Source organism: Plutella xylostella, chromosome 19, assembly GCF_932276165.1.
Source record: "Plutella xylostella chromosome 19, ilPluXylo3.1, whole genome shotgun sequence".
Classification (NCBI taxonomy): Eukaryota; Metazoa; Arthropoda; class Insecta; order Lepidoptera; family Plutellidae; genus Plutella; species Plutella xylostella.
This window is the reverse complement of record NC_063999.1, coordinates 2,474,447-2,491,209: the sequence shown is the minus strand read 5'-3', so window position 1 is coordinate 2,491,209 and position 16,763 is coordinate 2,474,447. Positions and strand designations below refer to the sequence as shown.

General features: G+C 38.0%; 1 protein-coding gene across 24 annotated transcripts in view; it reads left to right on the top strand.

Moving 5' to 3' along the window:
- LOC105380372 (transient receptor potential cation channel trpm) overlaps positions 1-16,763 on the top strand; it is a 180,956-nt gene that overhangs the window by 159,148 nt on the left and 5,045 nt on the right. For 14 of the 24 annotated variants that reach the window (XM_048627608.1, XM_048627610.1, XM_048627602.1 and 11 more), the window contains 17 exons: positions 2,681-2,939; positions 3,465-3,651; positions 4,015-4,204; positions 4,317-4,528; positions 5,214-5,366; positions 5,860-5,946; positions 7,935-8,135; positions 9,071-9,228; positions 10,305-10,495; positions 11,112-11,257; positions 12,240-12,461; positions 12,814-13,047; positions 13,163-13,285; positions 13,394-13,585; positions 14,192-14,272; positions 14,726-14,788; positions 15,418-15,595. In XM_048627608.1, the coding sequence (XP_048483565.1) occupies positions 2,681-2,939; positions 3,465-3,651; positions 4,015-4,204; positions 4,317-4,528; positions 5,214-5,366; positions 5,860-5,946; positions 7,935-8,135; positions 9,071-9,228; positions 10,305-10,495; positions 11,112-11,257; positions 12,240-12,461; positions 12,814-13,047; positions 13,163-13,285; positions 13,394-13,585; positions 14,192-14,272; positions 14,726-14,788; positions 15,418-15,595 (2,877 nt within the window). Of the gene's footprint in view, positions 1-2,680; positions 2,940-3,464; positions 3,652-4,014; positions 4,205-4,316; positions 4,529-5,213; positions 5,367-5,859; positions 5,947-7,931; positions 8,136-9,070; positions 9,229-10,304; positions 10,496-11,111; positions 11,258-11,548; positions 11,768-12,239; positions 12,462-12,813; positions 13,048-13,162; positions 13,286-13,393; positions 13,586-14,191; positions 14,273-14,725; positions 14,789-15,417; positions 15,596-16,763 lie in introns of all 24 variants that reach the window. The other 10 variants (XM_048627605.1, XM_048627619.1, XM_048627599.1 and 7 more) reach the window with 9 other exon arrangements.

Here is a 16,763-nt window from a genome sequence, read left to right as displayed (position 1 = left end):
CGGCCGGGGGCGTATTTGTATTTGTCTACACTTTCACTCAGGCCACGGTCCCTTTGATTGTATCTGATTGTGCTGTACGTCCTTTGTTATTAGTTGGCAGGTTTGTGTTCAGTCATCGGCAATGCAAAAAGCCTTTAAAATTTTCCTTTTTGTTGTTTTTTTCAATTGTTCGTCCTGAAATTCAATGCGACTTTATTGTTAATTACTTATCTGGACCTAGATGGCTGTTTCAAAGCCCACTTATCATCCGCTTTATTTTATTTTTATCTGAAACGCGGTTCTAATGTATTTATGAGTCCTAATAGGTAAGCTCAATAAAAAGTTAAATCACAATAAATGTAAGAAACTTATATTTTTCTCTCATTTTAAGTTGTAAACGCAGCGCAAACTCTGTAAAGATAATATTATGTTTAAAAATATCTGTGCAATTTGCTACAATTGTTATTAGATGCTTTTATCCATGTGTCTGTCTAGACTTGTATTATTTAAATATGCAACACCTCCTGAAATTTACTCAGGTATTTTCATGTGTGTGGTACCTTTAGCGCTATTTCATTTAAGTATACGACGTATGCAAATATAATATACGACGGGCGTTTGTGTATTATTCAACTCTTTGGATTTTGTTTAACACGAGTAGAATTATATTAATCGACATAATAGTTATAGTTATACAGGGTGTTGCAAAAAGGGTATACTAAGCCGAAACCTACATGTGCAGCATGGTATATCTAAGCCTGAAACTGAAATCAGAATTTGAAAATTCGCGAAAAAAAATTTCATTTTCCATAGAAACTCTGTTGGTCACGTGACACATGCTGCACATGTAGGTTTCGGCTTAGTATACCAATTTTGCAACACCCTGTAGAAGCACTTTTTAGCGCCTTCGTTGGGGCACTTACGCGCCGCCTTCACCCCCAGAATAGTCAAAACAAGAGCATAAAAAAATACGATATAAATAACCGGTCCCGTAGGTTGTTTTGTACGCAATAGTTTCTTTTGTTTCCCACGATTGCATTTCCAAACAAAACCACAACCAGCAAACGCAAATACCTACATAGATTCCAACAGTTTTTATTTGAGGTTCTCTTAAAAAAACTTGGCAAAAAAAATGTATAGCTCTTGAAATTGTAAACCACTGCTGTTCAGTTTTACGACTTAAATCGTTACAGCTGTACGTAAAGAAAGCTATGAAACATTAAACAGCTTTTAATAAAGCCAAAGTTATTATTTCTGAACATTAATGTCGAGTTACGACTTCGATCAAAACCGTTAAAGGTTTAAGGCCAAAGTCTGTATTAAGTAAACATAATCCCGCGGTATTGGCTGTATTAATCCGAGAATCGTTTTCTGTTCATTATTTGTTTAGGGTAAACTCGGAGTAGGGGCAATCTGCTTTTTAGATTTGTGATGATTTTAACCCCTGTGCCGTAAGGGCTAAATTCCAACTGCAAGTTAGTATTTATGGGTACTGAATAGTTTTGTGAAATATGTTTTAACCCTTATAGAGTACCTATTTGGTACATACTTTTATTATTTATTGTAAAAGACGACTGTGATAGCATCTTTATGTAAGTATAACCACAACCACTACAAAATTCGGTCTTCAAACCTATTGTGTATAAGTATAATTTTAGTATTGCATGTGAACATAAACCATAATTATGAATTCATGAACTATCCATGAAAGTTTCATGTCCTCACTTAGGAAGCCACTTTACATTATAGTTTAATGAAGGGTATCACTTATTTCGCATTATGGGTAAAGGGTTCTTGTAGACTTTAAATAATTTAACGTGGAGGTTCATACATACACTCAGGAGCAATGAAAAATTTCAAAGCGCCAATACCAAACGACCCAAAATTTTAAAACATTTAATTTAGAATTTGATAAAAATATTAACGTTTTTAGTTGCTAGGTAATATTCTGATACGGTAATTGCAGACGCATGTGTATTGAATATATTACCATGAATATTAATGGATGAAGTTTTCGGTTATGAAGTACCCTATCGCTTTTACACCCTATATTTTGTCGGTTTAACGAAGGTAGGTAGGTATAAGCTTTCCCAGTAAAAGTAACTATTTAGAAATTAGTGGCCGAACCGCCTTCCCTGAAACCGCAGATGTAACAAGATTAAGTAAGTTTCTAGACGGATACAGCCGGGTAATTCGTCGGAACAAACCTCTTCTGACAAAATGGTAAATAAGTTTTCCCAGAACTTGGCAGGATAATCATATTTTCACACTGATAGGATGAATTGCGACTAATATCTTACGAACTACCGTCTTGTGGGATTAAATATTTTCTCGTTTCTTATTTATTTTGGTATATAGTGTATATCGTAACTGGTACTGATCAAATAAAACATTTTCATCAATTGATTAGATAAGCAGTATATTAATGAGACGTATTTTTTGTAAAACCGGTTTTCTTAATATCTCCAAAAAGCGTGAACTAGGTGGTCGTTCTAAACAAATTTTGTTCAACAACTTTGAAAAAATGTTCCCCATACCAACTTTAGTCATCACGCGACTTGAAAAGTTGTATTCTTCACTTAATTCCAAAAGGCGTGATTCAAAGGCAAACTTCGTGCCATTTCGTTTTCCTACAACCCACTTACCCTAAAACCCTACCACCAACCTTAACAACTACTAAACCCCCATTTTCTCCCCCCAGGAGCCCTAGATGAAGCCATGATGCAGGCGCTAGAGCACGACCGCATAGACTTCGTCAAACTACTCCTGGAAAATGGAGTCTCCATGAGGAAGTTCCTCACGATTCCTCGCCTTGAGGAGTTGTACAACACCAAGAGTGGCCCCAGCAACACTCTGCGGTACATCCTGAGGGACGTCCGGCCTCACCTGCCGAGGGGCTATGTGTACACGCTGCACGATATCGGCCTGGTAATCAACAAGCTGATGGGTGGTGCTTATAGGTGAGAGTTTGTTGATTTAAGTTGAAATTTAATTGTTGTATTTAAGGTACGATGTATGATAGTATCACGATGACTTAAGATTAAGACGGAAGACGTTTTATAGTAAGGTGGTTGCTGTGTAGCTGGAACAATTATAAAGACCTAAGAGCAAATATCTGTTCTTGTAGCAGTCGCGCTTTATTGAATAAATACATTCATATACGGCACCTTTAGAAAAACATTATATTATTATTTTGTTGTTGTTTCTAAACTACCAATCGATAAAATAGAAGAAGATGTATTCTGGATGTGTGTCAAATAATTGTTTACTTCGAGTTGTCTTTATTAAAAATTCTCATGGATCGTACAAGCCTCCTAGGGTCTTTCCACAAAAACCTTAGACAGTATTTAACAGGTGTTTAGCGCTGTCAAACGCCAAAAAATCTGTCAAATTTAATTTCAAACACTTGCTAAACACTGTTTAAAGTTTTTTGTGGTAGTACAGCTAAACTCCTTACCGCACCTAACCTCACCAATCCCCCGCAGATGCTACTACACCCGCCGCAAGTTCCGTCCGATCTATGCCAAAGTGATGAACAAAAGCGTGAACGTGCACCGCAACAGCGCGTCGTTCACGCGACACAACAACGCCGGCGGCCTGTCGCTTATCGCCGGCTTCATGCCCGTCACCACCGAGATGGCGCTGTTCGACTACCCCTTCAACGAGCTGCTTGTGAGTGCGGATGTAGGGTTTTTAGTTTGGATTAGCTTGGGGAGATGGTGTTTTAGCAATGAAATAGGGTTTATCGGAGCCATTTTTGAGCGCATCAATATCATCATCCACCTGTATATTTCCTCGTTAACTATTGGTCTACTAGGGTACTAGGGTACTTTCCCCATCTAGGAGCCCGAGTTTCTCAGACTGCCACCTACTGCTTCAGCCGTCAACTTATGGAGATTCTAACGCCTGCATTAAAAATGAAGCATAAGAAGAGCAACATTTAGGCTTTTGAGTATGAATACGTTTGAAATATAAATAGCCTATTTATTATTACTTCTGTTCAAACTTTCTAACAGCAACCCTTTCTGTCTACAGATGTGGGCAGTGCTGACGAAGCGGCACCAGATGGCGCTGCTGATGTGGACGCACGGCGAAGAGGCGCTGGCCAAGTCACTGGTGGCCTGCAAGCTGTACAAGGCCATGGCACACGAGGCGGCCGAGGACGACATGGAGACAGAGGTGTATGAGGAGTTGAGGCACTACGGGAAGGAGTTCGAGACCAAAGGTAAGGTTTTACGCCTAGTCGAAGATAGTAATTGTGGTAGTCATAGGTGTTTTTATATGCCGAAATATTTGATGTCTGCAATGAATGTATAAACTTTGTAATCTTCTTCCAGCATTGGAGCTGTTAGACTATTGTTACCGTCAGGATGACGACCAAGCTCAACAATTACTGACTTGTGAGCTCCAAAACTGGTCAGGACAGACGTGTCTGAGCCTTGCCGTGGCAGCCAATCACAGAGCTCTATTAGCCCACCCCTGTTCCCAAATCATTCTCGCTGACCTATGGATGGGCGGGCTCCGCACCAGGAAAAACACCAATCTAAAGGTATCCCTCACGTACAATGTATCCTTATCGTTCATCTTGTTAACGCACAGACTTATATAAGGCACGTTTCAAGTAGTGTCAATGTTAGTTACCGTAACGTTTTTATTAACATTAAATTGATCAGTTGTTATCGGTTCTGCCAAATCTTTATCGATGTCTGTGTGTCAATGAGCCGCTTATTTGAAATTTGCATGAGAGCGTTTCTACTTGATCCGAGTTGGAGTGACGATTGTTTAGAGAGCAAACATTTCATTCAACAAATTAGAGAAGTCGTGACGTAACTCTGCGCGCGCGAGGCGAGTTAATGGGGTTTCTGACTCAGTAAATTAGAATTTCGTTTAAAGTTTTCATTATAAATTTAATATTCACAACAATGCGCCAGAAAGAGTTTCTCTGCTGGAAACTTTGCAGACATTTTGGCACCATGTTTCGTAAATTAATTTTGTTGGTAAAAATGTACAGAGATACAGCAGCAATCTTAATATCTTCTGAAATAAAAACTTTTGCTATCTCATTTTGTACATTATACCTATTTAATAATAGTAACACATGTAGCGCTCGTAGCCTCACGAACAATCACCAGTCCAACACAACGTAAATGTAGCATGAATCGCTTCATAAAATACTTAAGTAGACCTCACCTCGGACATTCGGTTTGCCACATCGGCTTTGTGCATCCCTGAAGGTGATACTGAGCCTGGTGTGTCCGCTCTACATTCTGCAACTGGAGTTCAAGAGTAAGGAGGAGCTGCAGCTGATGCCGCAGACGGAGGAGGAGCATCTGGAGAACGAGAGCTTGGAGGACGACCGAAGCACGAAGGACCCCAATGACGCCGAGGTAAAGTTTCTTTTGAGTTGCTTCCGCTTCGTCTAGGGCTCGTTGCATTGGAGTAGCTGATGATAGTAGATTCTGTGGTGGAGGTCATTAGTTGTTCTTCCTGTTTTACGTTTTCCGATTTTTTGTTTCAACCTTTCCGTAATTTTTAGTTTTGTTACGTTTCAATTCTTCTACTCCAATGTGACTAAAGTACAGCATATACCATACCGATTGGAATCATTGCAGTAAATTCAGAAAATAACGTGTTGTATGTATGTAAAATAAACTTGAATTATTATTAATGGAAATACATTGATAAACTAATACAATATTAATTGAGTATGATTCAAATGTAAATAATGCAATGAATTTTTGGTGGTGGATTAACAAATCCTGTTTTGGTGATGGTTTTTCCTGTTTGTGTGTTTCCTATAATGACCTGTTTGAAAAACTTATTGCAAGTGAGCTGTGCTATGTCAAAGAAGCTAAACATAATATAATTACGCGTACATAGGTTGGAAGTCTTGGGGTGGTGGTGAAAAAACGTACGCTGTCGATCAAGAAGATCATACCTCCGGGACAAGCGAGTAAACCCGCTCAGGTAGCCAGTGTCTGTCCGCTGATCCCGCTGATAGCTACGTTTGGATATGTCGTAGTATTCAATGCTCACAAAGAGATGGGAAAAGTATGGATATGTACAGTCAGCTGCATAAGTAGCTATACACTTCTGTACCTTGTCAATCTGAAACCGCCTATCCATTCATTGAAATATTGACGGTTTTTCAGTTTGACAAGGTACAGAAGTGTATAACGACTTATGCAGCTGACCGGTACCTACTTTTACTAAAGAAGGATAGACCAAATCCTTCAAAGTCAAAGTATAGAGGTTTATTTCGTACCCGGTACGACTAGATGCATTGCTGCACCCACATGTTTTAATATATATCAAAAGCGATAAGCTAAGGGGTGCGCTATTGATAAATTTCTGGCCACTCAAAGACCGAAAAAAAAAACAAATAAAAGTTAACTTAACTATAAATTAATTTACGTCACTTTGCCATTTTAAGTGAGGCAACATTTACCACTTTGATCGCGTTCACTGTTTACCGCAATATCCAAACGTAGGTAGCGTTAAAGTTCTATATATTTATTTGATGGTCTGTCTGCCGTACTCTATGTAGGCTTGTTCTGTCAATGTCCCTTGAGTACTTGTTGAACTTATTCTTTGTTTCACGTTTATGTCTCACCTTGAATTTTACAACTGCTTCACCTGCGAACGGTAGTAAAGATCACCAAACAAACGTAAACTACGCTACTCCCGAAAACTATAAAAATAAACGAATTCATGTCCGTAAAAGCCATAGGGAGCTAACTCCACCTGCTTCGGTGAACATTTTTGTTTTAAATTTCTAAGAGAATAAAGAGAAAACTGGAAAGCCTAGCTTCCAAAATTGCCTGAGCGGGTCTCAGAATTTTGAATAAGTTATTCGCATTTTTACGGTCTGCCAGCTGTAATTCCCCCAGAGTGTTTCACCTATTTAAACGTCTCTTGGGAATTTCTCGTTCCACTTTGTACATAATATTTATATATTTTGTTCCCAATAACTAGTCTTTCCGTGACGTAACCACCTGACGTTTTTATTACATGCCCCTTTAGTCTGCTATTGGATTTGGCAGTATCCACCCTTTAAACCCATTGCAAAAGGTGAAACCAGCCGAGAGTGTGGAACAGGAGCAGGCGCCTGCCTCCGTCTACACGATCGAGCCCCAGACCAAGGTATTCAGTCGTAACTCCTCAACATTTACGACATCATAAACTGCACCGAAAACACCAGATTTATCACACCATTTGTACAAACATAAAATTTTAATTAAGTGAACGAAAAGCAGGGAAAAGTTTCGAATCAATGGCGACACCTGAACGCTTGCGACAAACCTGCAGCTACAATTAACTTTGACGGTCACCGACGGTTTTAGTCGATCGATAAAAACGCTTGCCTGAACTTAATTTGATTCTCTCGTGAAGCACTTCGTCAAATACTTTTTTTTTATAAAAAGCTTCTGCGCTTACATCAGTTGAATTACTTTCATCAATATTGAATTTTATTAATTCACTCGCTTTGGATGATATTACAAATCTTATCTCTTTTTAAATGAATCTATTGGACTTTCTTATTCTTAACTATACTTTTCACAAATTATAACTTATACTGTGTATTATCTATGATTTGCCATGGTGAGCTTTTTGTGTTGTTTTGTAAATATTGTTATACGTTTTGTATGAGAATTTAACTGTGTGTGTGTGCTTGAACTTACAAATGCATTCCACTCTGTGTACTATCTTTCAAACTTAAACAATTAGAAACTTAAAACTTAAATTTATGTATATCCAATCTACTTACTAACTTCCACAAACACTTTAGCACATGTAAAACAAACCCAACTGACCTACCAACTATTTACCTAAACCTATCCACTAACTAACTAACCTACCATCAAACCGAATTCGGACTGCTCTCATCTCTCACATAACTCTTCAAAACTTTGAATTGGTTTAAAACATGGTCAATTTTGTCCGGACTCAAGCAGGCGTTGATTGGCTCAGGGGCGGAGTGTGAGACTCGGGTGGATCAGAATGGGAAGGTTGGGAAGATAGGCTGGGAGCCGTCGTACCGGGAGCTGCCGGAGCCCCTACTGACCCTGGAGGACAAGCGGATGAGGCCGCTGCGGCTGAGGAAGAAGATCTACGAGTTCTTCACGGCGCCGATCACGAAATTCTGGGCCGACTCGGTGAGTTTTTATTGCTGTTAATATTAGTGATTATATATTAGTTTAACAACTACCCTACCACCACTGACATATTACCAATAGTAAATCCATAAGCAGCGTTACTTGCCTGTCAAACATCTGCCAAATCCATACAAGTTGCGTCAGATTTGACAAGATTGCTAATGTGTTAGTGGTGATAAACCCACATCAAAGACTGTGTGCAGTATATTTAAGTGCGAGGGTATTTTATGTTCATAAGCGAAAAAATACTTTAGCTTTTTTAATCCATCGCAAATCGTAAGAGAGGAAGTGAGTATAATGGAAAAATGTTCATCGTCCGATTTCCAATCCATTATCTCTGGTGCCGTGATGAGAAATATATACAATACACTATTTCTTGTGCAGTTTATGCTGTAGCATTTAATAAGAATGTCTGTACAAAAAGTATTTCTATCAAGCCAATACAACCCCTAAGGTCCAAAGAAAATACCAAAATTCTCACAGCTGCGTCACTAATGCGCTTTGTCTATGGCAGGCGCTAACTGCTGCGCAATAACCCTTCGTATGCCCAAAATGATAAAGGCTAAAATGGCATGAAACTGGTATTAAGGATCTAAATCTCTAATGTTTCTTGTTGTTTCGTACTGACCCACTTTCAGGTTTGCTGATATTATAAAATATTAATCAAACTGTATTTCTTAAAAATATAAACATCTACTGGACACGAACAATATCATACCACTTTTGCAACACCTTGTATAATATTGCTGTAATATTTTCTTAAATGTATATATAAGTAAGAACCTAAAAAACAAGAGCCGACTTTATTCAAAAAGGGGATAGTATAAATAATTATGTATTTCGTGGACAGCAATGAATGACGCCCTGTTTAGAGAGGCGAAGGTATCAGGGGGAAGATTGTGATAAAGTATTAAAACATTGTCGTTTCTTTTCAGATTGCCTACATATTGTTCCTATTGATGTTTACATATACAGTATTAGTGAGGATGCTGCCTACGCCGTCTTTACCCGAGATATATTCTATATGTTATATATTAACTTTTTTATGCGAGAAAATAAGGGAAATTATTACGTCCGAGCCAGTGGCTATTAGGTAAGTTGGAAGAAAACTTTTTCTTTACACACGCAAACAAATTTAATACATATCTAGCAAACATCTTATCTCGGTAGTACTTTTATATAACTTATTTACAAGGCTTACAAACAAAATAAATGTAACGGGAAAAATCAGGGTCCCAATTTAGGAACTGTCACATTAAATCTCGTGAAAACCTTGTGATAATACTTAATTTCCGACGACGAATTTATGTGAAACAAGCTTAATCGGAGGTCAAGGATTCCTGTTAACTCGACTTTAATTTGTTCTAATCATTATGCATTCATGTTGGGAAGCTGGAATACCGGATATGGATTAGATGCTATTTGATTAGGATACATAGCTGAGAAGAGCAATAAAGTTCATAATATGTTTGTTAAATGTTGAACATACAATACGTTCAATTCTACTGTTCCGCTGCTGACTTTGCTGGCAATTTGTGGTGAAATACACTAATAAAATCCTGGATTTCAATGAGTACACATACCACATTTCTGAGTTCATAATGAATATATGGTTAGAATGTGGTTTTCAAAAATCATTGTATGATTAAAAAAAACATAGATATCTTGTAACAATTTAAAGATAATCAATAGCAGTAGGTGGGAATTTTAACTTTGCTGTTAGAGTTAGGTATACTCATTAATCAACTAGGTAATACATAGCACCAAATCTCAGCTCTATACACACACAAATCCTATAACATCACATCATTATGTATGTTGTGTAACTTAATTTCGTCGCCAAATCCTAATCCTAACTAATATTAAAAATGCGAAAGTAACTGTGTCTGTCTGTCTGTCTGTTACTCTTTCACGCCAAAACTACTGAACGGATTTGAATGAAATTTGGTATACATACGGTCTAGACCCTGGGAAAGAACATAGACTACTTTTTATCCCGGAATTCCCACGGGAAAACTTTTTAAGGCGAAGCGAAGCGCGCGGGAACAGCTAGTTTATAATACAATAATCATCAGTTTCATCGCCATCGCGAATATCGCGATCTTCCTCAAACTTCCAAATTTATAAATATTATATCAAATTCAAATCTTCTAACCACACTTCTTGCAGGCATAAGTTCAGCGTGTGGGCATGGAACATGTGGAACACGTACGACGCGGGGTTCATCATCTTCTTCCTCGTGGGCCTCACTCTCCGGATGCGTAGCGGCTCCATGGAGACCGGCCGCGTCATCTACTGCGTCGACATCATCTACTGGTACCTGCGGATACTGAATATTCTCGGCGTCAATAAGTATTTGGGTATGTTTATCTTGATGACTTTTTTGCGGTGAGGGTGCTGGCAGAAGTTGTGGGTTGTCCGATATTTACAGTCAGTATCAATATGTACCCTATAAGGACCACACCAGCGCAAATACTTTAATTTTTATAGTCCACTGACGGATGATACTGCCACATAAAACACACTTTAACTTATAGACGCGCCCCCTTATTCATAAAAAAGTTATAGGACGTTTACTACGTAACTGGCTTTTCAGCTTCAAACTGTTTGCCCTGCGGTGGCATACCTACTTTTATTCATAGCTCGCTTAAAGTCTTTGAATTTGAAGCAAACAAATGCACTTACACTTGGTTTGGTTTAACAATTGAATCAGATCCAGACGTTTCATTGCTTTTAGTTGGACAAATATTATAGCTAAAGTTAGACGTGCAATTTGCAAAGCACTTAAAACTTTTGATACGATTATTTGACTCGCTTAGAAGCATTATAATATTTTTTGATTAGTTGACTGTTAGAGTTTATTGTACAAATATTTAATAGCTAAACCTTTAAAATAAAATTATAATAATTAAAAAAGTGTAAATTATACTGGTTATCGAAATATTAAGATACAAATATTTTATCTCTTCTTAACAGGTCCTCTAGTCACAATGATGGGTAAAATGGTGAAGAACATGATATACTTTGTGGTGCTATTACTTGTTGTGCTCATGTCGTTTGGAGTCGCGAGACAAGCGATACTCAAGCCGAACCAAGAAGCCAGCTGGTATCTTATTAGAGAAGTAAGTTTTATTGCATACTTTACTTTCTACACCTATATAACTACACGACAACTTATCGTAACAGTGTTTTCTACATACATGGTTAAATTATGCTAGTGATTCACAACTACACTCACGAGCAATGAAAAAGTTCCATCTGCCGTTGCCGTTCCATATGCCACTGGATCTTTGGCATTGCTCATGGGAGTAAAAATAGTAACCCAAAAAAAATGTGCCTTGTGTCCAAATATCTGCAACAGGTCAAGCAACTCTTTCACTAACCCTTCAACAATCTGCTACTAACATTTGCAGGTGTTCTTCCAACCGTACTTCATGTTGTACGGAGAAGTGTTTGCGGAGCAGATGGCGCCTCCTTGTGGGCTGCCTGGGCTCGAGGAGTGCCGCGTCGGCCACTGGGTGCCTCCCGTGGTCATGAGCGTGTACCTACTCATAGCTAACATATTACTAGTCAACCTTCTTATTGCGGTCTTCAATAACATATTTATTGAAGTCAACGGAGTGTCCCACCAGGTTGGCTGTAGGATTGTCGTTGTTGTCAGTTGTTCGTAGTTTTTTTTCTTTTTGGCTCAAGGCCTCGGTTGTTTTTGGTAATGAACTAGATGACCCAGATTGGGATTGATGAAGTTTGAAAAGTTCTCAACAAAAACAATCATGGCAAAGTTGTTGTGTTGCGTAGCCTGTTGCGAGATTTAACTTTAAGGGGTTAGCTATATCGTAATTTTTTTCTAAGTAGGGTATATTTTTGTTTGTTTAATGTTTATTGTATAATGTTTCACATAGTAAATGCGTCACTATCAGACTACCACATTATCCGTCGTATTTAAAACCACTCTGCCCATTGTTTTTTCTTTCACTTTAAATTTCCAATACCTTTCTTATTTTCATACCATTAACAATTATAAAAAAATTATATCATACAATAAAATGAATCTTTTTACTTTTATTTTCCCTTTTAAGTTCAACCAAGTCGTTTTGTTTTTAGATTTTCTTCCAACCGTACTTCATGTTGTATGGGGAGGTGTTCGCGCCAGATATCGACCCGCCTTGCGGCCAGGACATCACCGACGCTAAATGCGTGCCCGGCCGCTGGATCACTCCCATAGTCATGACGGTCTACCTCCTGGTCGCCAATATCTTGCTCATCAACTTACTGATTGCCGTATTCAATAACATATTTAACGAAGTCAACGAAGTCTCGCACCAGGTTTTCTTTTTTTTGCTTCTTTTTAGTTTTTAGTTCCGTTGCATGGTTGTTGTATTCGGTGTTGTGGGTGGAGTAAGATATTGAACTATATAGCCACGGCTTTCTGAAAAGTATTGTTTTTACTTAAGTATTCGTTTTATCTCCAACGTCTTGCTTCACTCCCTTATTATTCGTGAATACCAGCCATAATTTTTATTTGAATGTATAAATTTATTTATCAGCTATTTACTTTAATTTAGCAATCTTATGAAAATGTCACTTAAATATCGATAATAGATATACCTACATATAAAAAAATCATTATGCAAATCAACAAATTACCACATCATCAAGGTAACACAAAATATTTCAGGTGTGGATGTTCCAACGGTTCACAGTGGTGATGGAGTACGAACAGAAGCCAGTGCTTCCGCCACCGCTGATCATATTCTGTCACATGTACGCCACTTGCAAGTGGGTGACCAGGAATGTGTCCCATCAGAGGTTTCAGTACGACAACGGTCTGAAACTGTTCTTGGAAAAAGACGAAATTGAGAGGTTATATGATTTTGAGGAGGAGTGCGTGGAAGGGTATTTTAGGGAACAAGTGAGTTTCAATAATTATTTAATTATTTTTTTAATTAGTAATCTAGTTTTCATTTGTGAGTCTATGACGTTTTATGTAGTAGAAAATAAACTAACGAACTATCTTCAATTCACAGGAAGTAAAGTTAAATCAGTCAATGGAGGAAAGAGTGAGAAACACGACTGATAGAGTAGAACATATCACAACAAAAATGGAAGACTTGAATCAAAAAGCTAATTGCCAAATACAATCTATGCAGGTACATACCTTTCCTATTTACAACTAAGAATTAAGTAAGTAGTTCATTAAGATCAGGTACATAATGATAGATGCGATAGAAAAGTAAAAATATACTTTCCCGTTGCAGAGTGTAGAATTTAGGCTAAGAAAGTTAGAAGACGTGGCAGAGCAGACGATGAACCACCTGGCTGTGATACACCGGTTCATGGCGACCCACCCGTCGCTGGTGAACCGAGGGTCGACGGACACGCTCGGACCGCCGCCCCCGAGCTTCCAGGCCGCTGGATCCAGGCTCAGGACTGCTAGTGATCGATCTGAGGTAAGGTTCTAGGGTAACTTAGTTTGATTATAAATTTCAATGACAAGTCTGTATGTATATGTATGTCTCAACCGAAGATCTTGTGGTAGGAGTTTTGAAGGTAGGTATTATGGTTACACAAGTGATACAATAGGCCTAGGGTATTAGGCCTAGATTTTTAGGATGCAAATAGGATGCAAGACAAAGTTTCGCATGAAAACACTTTTCATGTTTGTGTTACAGTGTTTTTCCTAATAATTGTTATGTCTCACCCTGAACGTATCAATTTACCATCGTCCTTCTTGCACTTCCAACAATAATCTGACAATTGTGTTTTTAACAAATCTCTGTGTTTTATAATCATTATTAATGTTATCATTAGATTTCAAATATGTTTCTGAATGTTATCCATAAAATAAGAGTTGAGCACAATTTTCTATTATTCTTCACTAATATCTTCTTCAAGTTGATTTTCATAAAGTTAAAATGACATTTTATATCGCGAATATTTAATTAATGTATCTAGATGACATTTTAAACAAACCTTAACAAGACCCTTGTAAACATTGTGCTCAGCTTTTGTTTGCAACCGATTCCTAAACCCGTTGTTGGTGTGATGTGGTGTAGGTGCTGTCCGACAGTGAGACCAACCCTCGCTTCGCTGTGCGGCCGGTGCAGGAAGAAGACGAGGTCTCCCACCACACTGATGTAAGATCACCCTCTACAGGAAGTTGCAAAAAGGGTATACAAAGGGCTTAGATATAACATGCTGCACATGTAGGTTTCAGCTTAGTATACCCTTTTTGCAACATTCTGTATACACCCAAGCGATTCAATCAAAACATCTGTTAACTTGAAGTTTATTTTCATTTTTCCGTCTCTTTTCCATTGATGATGATCCTTCAAAAGTAGGTTAACAGGTGTTTGGAAGTGGATTGGTATTCGTTATATTTCTTTTCCATTTTCTTCAGTTAATGTTCAATATTTTCAGAAAAATTGCTCAATTTTGTTATTTTTACATTAAATAACAAAGTTTATGTATGTCTAGTGTTATTAATCCAGAATTTATGTTTCTGTCTTTCTTGTTCCGTTCATAATTAATATAAAAATTTAATAACTTGTTTTGTATACGTTTACATTTTAATTTTAACCATCACATAGACCCTCGTCCGCTTTGGTGTGCGACCCGTGAAGGAAGAAGATGAGAGGTCCCACAAAACCAATGTAAGAATTTATTTAAATTGTATTTTTTACCTTTTTAACGGGCACCTCTTTTATCTTTTTATATTTAATTTATATAATTTTAAAATAACTTTGCAACTGTAAGTTAAGATCTTTTATCGTTCACACAGTCTACACTACAGTAGTCTACATAATATATTTTGGGTAAATGCTATAAAAATATTATATTTCGTTCCTATCTAAAATCAATGGGGAATCAATTGCCTATACCTATTTTTAAAAACATGCTGCTAATTAACAGAACAATCATATTATAATTATGATAACTCATATCTTTCCTGAATCAATATAGCCGCTACTTCTCACTGCGCCAATATTATCATAACTTCGCTTTCGAAACGCTTAACACCATTGAAATTTTCTGACTAACAAGCATTATTATTTCACCAAGTCACGTATGAATTGGAATGGGCATGATCAGCACTTCTTTCAGCTTTATCCAACTTGGGATTTGATATCCGTTTGACTCGCTTTTTCCGAGGGTTCATAAATATTGAAGGCGATTCGATCATTTTGTTACATTTATGCCTATCTACACGGTTACAGCTCACGGTAGAATATATTTTATCTCTTTGGTATAAATTTCAAAGTTTGTAATTTCTTCTCACTAGGATGAACTGCCGCCTCCAGAAATAGTGACGCCAGCTAAAGAAGGCGACGGGGAATCCGATTCCTCTTCATCGTCAGGTCACGGGGTCGGCCCCAACGTGACCGTCATCAGGACCCACCCACCGCCCACGCCTGCCAGGCAGCGTTCTTCAGACAGCAACCGAACTGAACCTGAGAAAAGTAAGTAGACATGTTTTGTGGATGATGTATGATATTCGGGTAAGTAATACGAGGTATAAAAACGAATGGTATAACATTCACAAGGTATACGCCCATATGATATAAATTTATTAAGTATAAGGATCACTGTGCATAACAAACGAAAGGCATAATTACTAAATACATAATTTCGTTAAGAATAACGTTCAAAAAGTATAATTTCAATTGATATAACGATTAAAATGCATAACGTTTATAACATATATTCTACAAAGGATATAATTATCATAATGTATAATGCACAAAAAGTATACAAGATTGTCGTATCGTATTTTCATTATTATTGACGTTATGTGTGGGGAACGCTCCGCTCCGCTTCGCTGCGCTCCGCTTTAGTTTCGCCGAACATGTGCACCTAACACGCTCCTCCTCGCTTTGCTCGTCGTCGCACCTATCTTTAGGTTTTGGTACTAGGGGTTTTGACATTATTATTATTATTGGCGCTATGTGGGGAGACGCTCCGCTTTGGTTTCGACGAACATGTGCACCTAACACGCTCCTCCTCGCTTTGCTCGTCGTCGCACCTATCTTTAGGTTTTGGTACTAGGGGTTTTGACATTATTATTATTGGCGCTGTGTGGGGAGACGCTCCGCTCCGCTTCGCTGCGCTCCGCTTTGGTTTCGACGAACATGTGCACCTAACACGCTCCTCCTCGCTTTGCTCGTCGTCGCACCTATCTTTAGGTTTTGGTACTAGGGGTTTTGACATTATTATTATTGGCGCTGTGTGGGGAGACGCTCCGCTCCGCTTCGCTGCGCTCCGCTTTGGTTTCGACGAACATGTGCACCTAACACGCTCCTCCTCGCTTTGCTCGTCGTCGCACCTATCTTTAGGTTTTGGTGCTAGGGGGTTTGACGGTGTTGGGTAATTAAACACAGATTATGAACTTTATACTAAATGATAGTATATATTTTAATCGATATACGTAATGTATGTTATACGAACTGATATTAGTCCTCGTAAGTATTATATATTTTGATTTTATATAAAATGTACGTTATACCAATTGAATCTTATACCTTATGAAAATATAGATTTTGTTGTTATACGTAACGTTCATTATATGTTGTGAACGTTATTAATGTGAAATTATACATTTCGTTTTTATACGTCGCAATACGCACCCAT